This window comes from Vanessa atalanta, chromosome 3 (genome assembly GCF_905147765.1).
Source record: "Vanessa atalanta chromosome 3, ilVanAtal1.2, whole genome shotgun sequence".
Taxonomy (NCBI): Eukaryota; Metazoa; Arthropoda; class Insecta; order Lepidoptera; family Nymphalidae; genus Vanessa; species Vanessa atalanta.
The window spans coordinates 9,631,862-9,644,593 of record NC_061873.1 but is presented as its reverse complement, the minus strand read 5'-3'; the positions used below and the strand labels follow the sequence as shown (position 1 = coordinate 9,644,593).

The following is a 12,732-nucleotide window of genomic DNA, read 5'->3' as shown; positions in this document are numbered from 1 at the left end:
TCTCTTTCAGAAATTATGACGTAAATCCTTTTGTAATTCGATTCAATAAGTTATATATTCCTCATATACTACCTACTGCATTATTAATTTAAATAAATATATGATCAGTTGGATCGTACTTTAGTATAAAATATAAAAAAAAAAAAACATTTAAAAACATACATAATAATCTATACTAATATTATAAACACGAAAGTAACTTTGTATTTCTGTATGTACTTGTACTATCTTACGGCCACTGAACTAAATTTGATGAAATTTGGTATTCAAGCTTAAGCCCCAGGGAAGGATATAGGTGATGTTATATGTTTAACACCTGACGACCAAACCCTAAAACATTAACCCCTAAACCCCTAAACGGGCGACAACTAGTTAGCCATGCTATAACGAAGGTTACTTAATCATCATTCGTCACATGAAAATGTTTACTTTAAAGTACATATCTAACTAAATAATATAATTACTGAACTATATCCATACAAATTCCAAGAATGTTATGATTACAACACGACCTGGATTGTTATCAACAATTGGTTTCGAGTTACAAGGGGAGTTCCCCACATTCGAAGTGATTACTTTGCTTTTATAGACCGCTTCATATTTCGTGAAATTGCTGTAAGATAATTTAATTGAATAAAAGCAGCATTGGCAAATTTTCCATTTTGTTGTTATATAGATAGGCAGACAGGCAAATAGGTCTGATGGTGAGATTAAGATTAGCGCTATAAGAAATCTGTATATATAATATATAAGTGAAATACTCACTTATTAATCACGAAATCTCAGAAACTATAATACCTACAAACTTGTAATTTGGCAGGTAAGAACGGATTTTACGGGGATCGGAAGTTTGTGTTTTATAAATTTCGCGCAAGTAAAGCCGCAGGTTTAGCTATATTTAATATGCCTTACGGAGCTAAGATGTTAGTGCACTCTGCCTGTTACACAGGCTCACTCATCCTTTAAACCGGACCACAACATACCAAGTATTGCTCCTTGGTAGAATGAATGATGAGTGTGTTGTACCTACCCAGATGGGCTACCACCAAGTAAAATACCAAAATTCATTATATCATTCAAGTAACTTTGAACTAATAAATATTTTTTTGTTACTTTGTGTAAAATATTTCGATGTGATAATTGGTTTTAAAACATTTCACTGTACATTAAATAACGTATTAAATATGCGATTATAAAAACTTAAATAAACAATTTGCAAGTGAAGTATGAAGTCGAGGTAGTAGTGGAAAAATAAAGACCTCATTATTATATTCTTATCGAGTTTTTGTAACTATTTGTTAGACCTTCAAATAGAGGTAAATATGCTAAAACGCACTGATAAGTATTTTCTGTGAAAATAACAATGTATACCAATTTATACTTTTGCACAACTTGGATTTCCCGCCATTAAACGATTCTAAATACAACAAAATCAACACCACATGCTGTTTTTATGACGTCAAACCATCTCGGTATATCCCGTTCACATAATTTTCTTAGAAATTTATTAATAAATATTGCAGTAAGAATTTTTTTTAATCCACTAGTCTACATCTAATAGTGTATTAGAAATTTCTATAGGGTTTTGGCTTAGATATGCAAGTGAATGTATGAAGTGTTTTCAACACGAGCTAAAATGAGTGGCGAATGCTCGTCGACAAGGTGTTCGAAACCACAATCACTGACACAGATAACGGGCGCATCCACGCAGAACTCGTGAGGCGCCATGACAGCACCCCATTTAAAAGGCAAATGCCGTCACGATGCGCTCACGCGGATGTCGATATCGATTTGACGAAGAACCTTGTGCAACTGCACTGCACTATTGCCGTTGTGGCGGTTAATCGGATTAAGTATATAAAATTAAAAATACACACTTGTAAATAAGATTATCCCTTAAAAAATCTTTATCACAAACTGCTAATAAAATTGTGTCACACCACAATTCTAGATTCTATCTCTTGGACATGAACCAGTATTAATTAGCATTTCGATCAATGTTAGATCATAAATAAGATTAGAATCTATTAGTTTGATATTTCGTCAACTATTATTGTAAATGATTGATTGATGACCTTGCCTACCTGAAAGTAAATAAATTATATGGTACCTAAGATAATTTTCGTTTATGACATTTAAAAAGTATTGCTCAAATAATATATCAATAAGTACGTAGTTATTTTACCCATATGTGATAAATGTTACGTAAATTGCTAGAAAAATAATATGGCCAAGCCCGCATTGCTGACTTCTGTTTGGCAATACGAGACGCGAGGAAATAAGTAAGTAGAGCATACTTATATTTCATGATCGATTTTCTCAGAGATAATGTATCAAACATATTAGACCATAACGGTTAGTGACACTTGCAGCTGGTAACATAATAGTCCTGGATCAGAAGAAACAGTAATTTTCCTAATATTATGTTGAATAAATATTATCGTAACTTTATTATCCCAATAAATGAGATGTGATTTTAAATCTACGTAATTTGTATAATAGATGTTATACTATTGAGATTGGCTTTTCTTATTCAATTAGGTACTAGCACACTTATATGCTTAGTAATTTTCGCCATTGCTTTAATTTAATAATAATTAAAATAACGCTATAATAATATTTGTTGTTATTTTTATCTGCATTTTTTTTCTTGTATACTACTCGGTAAGGCTTGAATGTGTGTGATTTTAAAATAAACAAATATGGTCTTTTTAGTTTAGTGAGAAACATTGTTCTTTAATGAGTAGTTAGTTTTAAAGGGTCGATTACTCCTTTTATGAACTATTAAACGTTTAGCTGGTTTTGGTAAAATTTGGTAATTATAATATCGCACAAAATAAGTTGCAATAACTGAAGGCAATTTTTGGCGTAAGCATGTGATATTGTATTTCATTCTGTTAAGTTTAATATACACAGGACTATATAGCTTAATCTTTGCTCTAAGTTGAAGTAGAAAAAATTACCTTTCAACTATGTATGTACTCTTACCTCGCAGAATTCTAAAACATCTTTCTTTAGGCTTAAAGGTGGCAGCAACAACAACTGGCTGAATCACGCGTGAGACACAAAGCTGGTTTTGGCAAATTTGGTTTAATTTTTAGCCACTAAAAGCAAAAAAAATCATACTGACGAGCTGTAGTTACAGTAGTACATGTATATAATTTTGATGTATATGTTTCAGTTTGACAAACGCACGACGGGGCCGCGATCGCCACGGATGCGTCGCGGGCGGCAGCGTGCGATGCGCTGCTAGACGCTGCAATGGTGGGTGTGGGAGTGGCGGAGGGAGGCGGGGGTGGTGTGCCCGACGGCTACTACGGCGAGTACTACCCGTCGGAGGCATACTACGTACCGTCTGAAATATGCCCGCATCCCCAGCAGCACCCTCAACATGCGCACGTGTGCGCCGTGCACACTGAATATGGTATGTAATTAAATGGTATCAAATTGTTAATCCATCGGTACGTTTAATTGCAATATGAATACGAAATTCCGCATTTTACACCTGACGGGTTTAGTTTAGGCTGAAGTTTAATTTCATATACATTTTTTTCTATGCTCGATTATAAAATCCAATACTTTGTATTGAAATCTGAAGTCCGGTGTTGAACGAAAGGTTCGACGTTGGTTTGTTCAGGGGGCAAGGAAAATGGTCAATTGAATAAAAATGGAATTGGGAAGGACACTTGGCCAGGTGAATGACTTGTAGAATAAGATACCAACTAGTCGGTAGGTGAGGCATGGCTGACAAAACTCATATAACTATTGCAAGACATCTTAAAAGTCATAAAACCGAAAAAAAATTGCAGGTCGAAAGGCTTCACGAAGAATCAACATTGATTAAAATATCAAATTATAATATAAAAAATCTCGCAATGCATAAATACTACTTACGTATTAAATATGTTAGATACATTAAATATTAAATGGTTTCGATTAAATTTCGATCTTTATGTTGGGTAATAAAACATTCCGATGACATTTACAAAAATTACTATTCTTATAATATCACAAAGTGATGAATGAAGAAGACAAAATTTTATACACAATGTTTAAAATTATTTAATAATCAGTGCCCAATCGGCACAGCTAAAAGTCATTAAACTAAGAATAGAATTGAAAATTATTTAAAACTTTGAACTTACAATATTTTAGTAAAGAAATAGATATAACGGTCTTATTCTTTTACGATAATTTTAACAAAATAAAAAAAGGATATTTTTCTACTGCAGATTTTTTATTAAATGATGTTGTTGAACTCTTTACGCGACTATAAAATTCTGTCTGTGGAGTAAAGGACCTGAAATTCATTTCTTATTAGTTTTATTTTGTAACAGGCGTTATTCGAGATTATACGTTTCTATTACAGTAATTTATAATAATAATTATAATCCAGCCATCGTGAAAGAATGTTTGGTAAATGTCTAGGATAATAATCTATGTTCCGTCCATGCAGACAACAAAAACCAAAACTGTCAGATCATAACAAGAACGGTAAATTACCTATCAAACAAGTCTATTATTACAAAATTGAGCAATTAGGTAATTACAAAAGGTAGAACTCGAGAAACAAAGGAATTATGACTGACAACTAAAGAGGCCCTTTTACTTGCATAAAATAAGAGCATCAAGGTTATTTCGGGATTCTTGTGAATTGCTTAAAACATTGCGGTCGGGTTGCATGGCAAGTTTATTCTAAAAACTACTCAAAACATTGACACCGCAAACTTTAAGCGGATTTTTTCATAAAAAGCGGTTTCGCCGAATGCCCAAAACAAGTTCATTCATAAAGCACTGTGTTACGAAGCGGAACGACTGACGCGACGCTGATGTCAGAATTGTGGCCATATAGAGTTTGGTCGCTATTTCGGTCTTTTTTCGCATCCTAATTTATTCCGGAAACATAATAATTAAAGCCATAACTTTGGATTATTTTCTAAGCCTAAACATTTTCATGTAATCGACATGCATCAAAATCTAGAGTCATGAAATACTGAGCCGGATGTCGAGATTAAGGAATACGCGCATCCTAAGTCGAATCTCGGGTTAGGACATCGATGGTAGGAATAAGAATAAAAAATAAATAGAGATACCAGGATTCGTTTACTAAACTAATAAGATAAAAGTGTATATAAAAAACGGAACATCTAAGGTATTGCAGATAAATAATGTTTGTAACTTAAAAGTCCTGGATAGTGCTGAATATACTAGATAACCAATTAGTAATCCTGTATAATATTTAGTATATTAGATAACTATGTATACGAGTTTATAATAATAAAACATATTTTATTCAATATTTGAATAAATTTTAGGTGGTATGCCAGTTGTTACTTCAGCGACGATGATGCCACCAATGTTGCCGCCAGTATTGGATGAGGGAATGCGGCACTATTTAGTGGCCCATCACGCGCAACCGCATCCACATCACGGACCGCACCACCAGCCCCCTCATCATCAGCCGCCTCACCATCAACCACCACCGCATCACCAACCACCGCATCACTATGTAAGTGTTTACTTTTACCAGGGTTAACTTGTAAGATAAAAACAGCTATCTGTTTGAGACGGTTTAAAAGATTTTTTTAAAGGTCCACTAATTTATTATTAAATGGATACTTAAAATAATTAGCATACTAAATTCCTACATTAAAACATATTCCTATAAAAATGATTGTACGATAGTTTATTTTAATAACCCCAAATGTTTAGTCGGCGGTCGGTTGAATATTTTGATTTTTATCAGGTTCGTGAACGTTTTTTAATGTCACTTTGACAAACATATATACAGTGACAAATGACATTTCAAAGCGTCAGTAAAAGTATCAATAAAGTGTAGAATGAGAGTGACGCATTTTTGATCATTAATAAAATTATCATTAACATTTAGTCATTTGATTTTTAAATGTTAAGATAATGTTAGAAAAACCTATCACTTAAATTAATGATCATGATGATTGTCTCCTTTTTTTGAAAATTGTGCTTTTATGAAATCCAATTGTGTTGTGTGGTAATTTTCAAAAAAAGTGAAAAATAATATTGATTTAGTAGTATTGCTCATGTTCATTAGACGATAAAACGAGAATGTCAAATAATTTATAAAAGTGCGTCTAAATATACAATGTAATTATTCACCGCCTGTGCAAACGATTTCCGTCGACTTATCGATTGTTTCGCGTTTTTTTCTGTAAATTCGTATGAGTACACGTGTACTGTTTAAAAACATAAAATTACCCGACAATTTTATGTGAGCCTTTATTTCTTACGCATCGGAGACTTCTTATCGTAGCTGTATAAAATTACCTTATGATTGTATTACATTGGACATTATCAGTCGAGTTGGTGGACGTGGCTTGTGACGTGTATCTTGTTGATATGTTGGTTGCGTGTAAAGTTGTTAATAAATAAAATTTCGATAAATAAAATGAGTAGCTCTCAGCATAATAATATTGAAGAAAATTCTTCAAAAGAAACAGTTAAGGTACAGCTATTAATAAACATTTCTAAATGTTAAATGGAATAATATGTTATTTTGGTGTAAGTCTAAACTACAGTATTTAAAAATTGTGTGTAGTAACAAGTGTGAATTATTAAATATTCTAGGGTCCTACGAATGGTGCAGGTGGCCCACAACATTATTATGGTGGAGGATATCCAGCTCACTTTCACCCTGTTCCTCCACACCATATGCAACATTCACCACCTCCACCAGTGTATCAAAAAGATGAACGAACCCAGCGCCAATATTCGAAACTTAAGCAGAAATTAGAACGTAAACATAATAACAGGAATAATGGCATGGGTAAGACTATTTTTATTTCATTTTTTTATCAGAATACAAATTTATGTTTATTGAATGCATTAAATTTTATTGCTTTTCTATTCATGGTTTTATTGTAGTAAATTAAAAGTTTTACATTTCATAAAGAAAATTTTCTGATGAAACCTTGCTTTTGAAATTTTTTTTTAAATATTTTATAAATCTAATTTGTTTTTAATATAAATTAGATTAAGGTCAAACATACTGTAAATAATGAGATATTACAACAGTGAATATCTTTGTACAGAGGTAAACTCTGGTGCAAGTACACCATCGCTATCACCTCGAAAAGAGTTAAATGGGCGAAGCGGCGGCAGCGGCGGTGCATCTTCCGGCGCATGGTCTGAGGGGGAAGGATCGTCGGCGGGAGCGTCTGTACAGGGCGACGACGACAACGATACTCAAGCATTGCTTGACTTGCTGTCAGCCACACGTACACCTCAGGTATATTTCCTAAATTTAATTTATGCCTATGTTACTTATATATCAATACTTATATAAAAATACTAGTATCATCACTTTTTTGTTGTATCTTTGCTAATTAAAATAATATGTTTGAATAGCTAATGTAATATAATAATCAGATTTTCAAGTAATTACCCAAGAATTTTTTAACTTCCTTATTATTATGTTTATTTATTTGTTTTATTTATATCCTTAAAGATTTTTTATTTAAAAAAAATTTTGCAGGTCAGTGACATGACTCCAACCAGTGCACTTGTACAGTGGAATTCACCACTACCTGAAGGTGTTACACTCCCCAACGTCGAGCTTACTTATGATCTCTTATTGGGTGACCGTGGCAGATATAAAGCCATTTATAGTGGCTCGTCATTGTCATGTCGGTTAGTATTTCGCCGGTTTCTTTTTACTTTGATTTATATTAATGGCTGCTTCACATTATATTTATGATAATATAATGTATAAACATTATACAATAATATTCCATAAAAACTGATACACATACCATTAATACAAGAAATAAGAATAAACTTGTAACCCCTACTTTCCATTTGCATATGGTACAGAGAATGTTTTTGTCAATGGTATACGCATATATAATAAGATACCAAAAATATAATTAATTTACCACTTACAAAATTTAAAAATTTTACTTGACTAAATTAATAAAAAAATGAATATACACTTTTTGTTCTTGCCGTTTCTTTTCGCTAGAAGTTTCATTCCGAAACGGTGGTCGAATTTAAATATTGGAAATTCAAAAACGCTTCATTGTGAAGTTTACTTGAATAAAATTGATTTGATTTGTTAATTTATTGATATGTTTTTTTTATATTTTAAGGGTTCGAGATCTGAGGCCTGGCTGTGAGTATTCAGTGTGCTTACAAATTCGAGCGGGAGAAATAACAGGTGCGGCCAGCGAAGCAGCTACTTTCCGCGCACCACCTGCGCCTCCCGACAGACCGAGTCCGGCACGTGTTCAACAAAGGACACGAACATCAGTCTTGTTAAGATGGTCCTCAGTCGCCGATAATGGAGCGAGAATAACACATTTCATTCTGGAGATGGATGCCGGCGAGGGATTCACGGAACTAAAGCGTCCACGAACGCCCCAGCATACAGTGAACAATCTACAACCACAAACACGCTACCGATTCCGTATCGCTGCTGTCAATGAATGTGGTCGAGGCGAGTGGAGTGACGAAACGGTCGTGTGGACGGCCGGGCCGCCACCACCCGCCCCCGCACCGCCTGTGCTGACGACTGCGGAGTCCACGTCTCTCTCTCTAGCTTGGAAACGTGAGGCTGAAGAAGAATTCACTTTGCAAATGGACGACGTATCGCAGGGTCACGGATATTTAGTAGTTTACTCGGGTCCTGACTGTGAGTACGTTTGCGATAGACTTCGTCGAGCAAGCGATTATCGTTTCCGCTTAAGAAGCGAAACCGCCGATGGGATGGGACCTTGGTCATCGGAAGTCTCCTACCGAACATTGCCCGAGCGGCCAGGGCCACCCGGCCGACCGGTGCCACGCGGCAAGATCCATTCTCGTGCGTTTCGACTGAGATGGGACCCTCCCACGGACGACGGAGGCACTGCCGTCGAGTCTTACACGTTAGAAATAGACGGTGGCGAGGGCTACAGCTGCGCATATCGAGGACCCGATCGCGAAGCGCACTGCGATCGCCTCCTACCCGGCACGCAGTATCGCGCTCGTGTGCGCTGCTCGAACGTCGCCGGCGAGAGCGAGTGGTCGTCTAGCGAGACCGTGGTGACAGAAGCGACGTGTCCCAGTGCTTGTAGTCCTCCGGAGATGGCGAGTGCGCCACGCTCAACGCTAGTGCCCGTACGTTGGCGAACTCCCGACTGTATCGGCGGAGCACCACTAACCGAATATCGACTTGAATTGGCCGATACAGATGGCTTAGTGCGTTTAGTGCATGTTGGCCTAGAATCTGAATGCATAGTTCGAGAACTGCTACCAGGTCGTGAGTATCGTATGTGGGTAACGGCTTGCAACAGGGTAGGCGCTGGTCCACCTTCAACGGCGTTGAGGTTCAAGACAGCACCGGCACCACCTGATGCTCCTGAAGCGCCCAATGTCACTTTAGAGACCCCTCGTAGTGCGCACGTAGAGTGGACGGCTCCCCCAAACAATGGTGCTCCCATTTTAGATTTCCGTTTACAGATGAGCGCAACGAACGTGGACGATAGCTTTACGGAAGTATATAGGGGCATGGACACGGCCAGTAACATAGGGAAATTGACACCGTTCACACCTTATTTCTTCCGCGTTTGCGCAACTAACTCGGCGGGACGCGGAGCCTGGTCTCCCGTGAGAGACGTCCTAACCGCGCGCGCTCCTCCCGCCGCGCCCGCAGGCTTGCGTCACGAAGCCACCGCCGACTCGCTGCGTCTGCACTGGCGAATTCCGGCTGACCATGGTGCCGAGGTACTCCGTTATCGGGTCGAAATCGACGACACCGCTTTCGACACAGAAGGACCGACTCCAGAGCGGCTCGTGGAAGGACTCTCTCCCGACACTGTTTATCGAGTGCGCGTCGCGGCCCTCAACGAGCTCGGCGTCGGCGATTGGTCAGAGGAGGCTCGTGCGGCGACCAGACCCCGGCCGCCCGCGCCGCCCACGATTCGCTGCGCGCAAGCCGCTCACAACCATCTGCGTCTCGAATGGGATGCCGGCGTCCAGGGTACACAATATTGCGTAGAGATGCGTCCACCCGACGCTCGTGAATTCCGGCCAGTATATCGAGGATCGGCGCACTCGTGCAAGGTGAAAAAGCTGCGCGAGGCGACATCGTACTCGTTCCGGATACGAGCGAGTGATGAGCGCGGCGGGCGCGGCGTGTGGGGGCCCGCGGTGGCGGCGCGAACGGCGGCCGCGCCCCCGCCCGCGCCGCACGCGCCCTCCGTCGCACTGCAGGCGCCGCGCAGCGCACTCGTCTCGTGGGACGCCGTCGACGACGCCGACTACGTGCTGCAGTGTGCGCGGAGCAAAGACACCATTTTCAAAGAGGTAAATAATCTATGTAATTTTCACTACATATTGTCACAGAGTCACTGCGCAATAGTCGCAATGGCCGTCTATGTAGAATCCTATATATTTAAAAGGCAAGTGCTCCCGTGATCAGCTGCAGTATAAATGTATAACAAATTCAACTTAGGTTATTGAAGTCTTCTGTTTAAATGCACTGGTGAAAGCAACAGCCACTGCCACTTTACTCTTAATTTTATTCTCTAATATGTTTGTATTTTCTTTCTTGTACTTAATTACTTAAATACTTGCCGTCTCGACTCAAGGCCATTAAGCAAACACAGCATAGCTTATATATCATATTATCTCAAAAATAATCTTACTTTATTAATTTTTAAAATCTACTTATAAATTCTTAGGTATACTCCGGTTCCGAAACCACCTACCAGCTAGAAGAGTTGGAGTACGGCGCTGAATATCAGGTTCGCGTGGGAGCCGTGCGCTGCGGGCTGGCCAGCGCCTGGTCTCCGCCGGCGCGCGTGGTCGTGCCGCCCGCGCCGGCGCCGGCCCGGCCGCGCCGCGCCCGAGCCCCCCGCTCTCTGTCGCCGCGCCACACCGCGCTGCTGATAGCTGCCGGCTTCCTACTGGTGGCCGTGCTTGTAGCGGTGCTGGTGCAGCGCCTGGTGGAGCCGCGCCCGTGACGCGAGCTGGCGGCGATGCGGCCGCGCGCTCTCGCCCGTCTGTGAGCGCGCCCCGCCGGCTCGCCGAGAGACCCCTACGACTCGACCGGTTCGCGTTATATACAGTTACGGATTGGGTTCGAAATACGCGAATTTGGCCCGGTTAATCCTACCGGATAGACCGAGGCGTTAGGAGTGCAATTATTCTTCTATTTCATAGCTCATTCGATGTGATTTTATAGCGTATTTGATGTCTCTGGTGCCCCGTTTGTACCGCCCTGAGAAAGTTATTTCTCCGAGCTTGCGTCGCTCGACTGACGGGTCGTCGACGATCGAGTACCCCCGCCTACGTAATCGTTTTTTTTTGTAGAATCCTCGCTTTCTTATTGATGACCACCCGTTATAAAAGCATCTAAAATATTTATATGTATATAGTAGATAATTAAATATTAAAAAGTGTGTCGCCGCCATCAGATGACGGATGGCACGAGGTAATGTGTCATTATCGCTTTATATTTATATTTTAATTTCAGTTTATAAAAATTATGACAAGAGAGAATTTATTATCATATCTGTTTCTTAAATTACGTAACCGACTGTATCTCTACGGCCTAGTGACCACACCGATGACTATTTTGTATTCTCAAGTTTGTAATATTTTTTAAGAAATACACTGTGGGACTGCCATTTTTAAATGAATTGTATTTTTGGAAGCGTGACAAACATTCATATAAGTCTGTAAATTTTCACAGATCTTCACATCTAGTCTATGCTTTTAACATTTCTTTTTTTTATTGTAATTACTAATAGCAGTAAAATTTTAAATACATATATATATATATATATATATAAATATATAAAAGCAACTTTATTTATAGTGATACAAAGTGTACTTCCAATTAATATTATATTAGTCTTCTTGGCTCCGTGTTTTCCAGACATTTGATATTTTTATAAGAATCAATCGGTCTGTTGCAAATTTTTATCATATTTAAGTATAGCAAGTTAGCAACCAAGGTGCTCTAATATAATTGTTCTGTTGAGAGGGACAAGGCCCCTTTTTCTGCAACGAGTTTCCAGTGTGTGTGCTGTGATCACTTCCTTATGCGAATGAGACTGATTTTGAAAATAAATGCTTTGTCTACATGTTTGTTTCTAAATGCTGATGTTAATTTTGACAATGTTTTAATATTTTAATTATACATATTGCAAGCTAAAATCAAAGAAGGAAGTTTAGATCCTTTCAGTGATGAAAGCGTTGCTGCCATCGGTGTTTAAAAATGGAACGCCAATTTGTATTTTGCCTATAATGTTATTTAACCGTATAACGTACCTTCCAAGTTTTAATTGATAATAGTGTTATTTTTTTAAATAATAGATCATGACTTCTAATTGATGACATTGTGTAATATAGAATAAATTGTTTATGAATTTAGAGATTATAAATTTATCGAGATTGTTACCACCCGGTGTATATTGATAAGGAATTGTCAAACTTGACCTTATTTCTAAGAAATACCTATGTTCCAAAAAAAAAAACAAAAAAAAAGAATAGAATGATCCCATATTGGTGTTTGTTACTTTAATTAATCAATATATTAGGAAAATATTAATTGACGTCAATCTAATTATATTTTTAAATAAATTAATTTCTCTATAGTTAAGCAGAGTATGTTTTAAATTGTATTCAATTATACGAATTATATAGTAGAAAGTGCATCGATGTTCTAAGTGTCATTATTCACATATAAGTGTTTAAAAGATTTGTGGATTAATG

At 38.2% G+C, this 12,732-nt stretch overlaps 1 protein-coding gene across 1 annotated transcript in view; it reads left to right on the top strand.

Annotated features, from left to right (window-relative positions):
• LOC125076740 (fibronectin type-III domain-containing protein 3a) overlaps window positions 1-12,556 on the top strand; it is a 45,862-nt gene extending 33,306 nt beyond the window's left edge. The window contains exons 2-8 of the mRNA XM_047688506.1: window positions 3,182-3,424; window positions 5,316-5,509; window positions 6,604-6,802; window positions 7,068-7,264; window positions 7,511-7,665; window positions 8,124-10,317; window positions 10,695-12,556. Coding sequence (XP_047544462.1) covers window positions 3,262-3,424; window positions 5,316-5,509; window positions 6,604-6,802; window positions 7,068-7,264; window positions 7,511-7,665; window positions 8,124-10,317; window positions 10,695-10,976 — 3,384 coding nt within the window. The 5' untranslated portion in view covers window positions 3,182-3,261 and the 3' untranslated portion in view covers window positions 10,977-12,556. The remainder of the gene's footprint in view (window positions 1-3,181; window positions 3,425-5,315; window positions 5,510-6,603; window positions 6,803-7,067; window positions 7,265-7,510; window positions 7,666-8,123; window positions 10,318-10,694) is intronic.
• The last annotated feature ends 176 nt before the right edge of the window (window positions 12,557-12,732 follow it).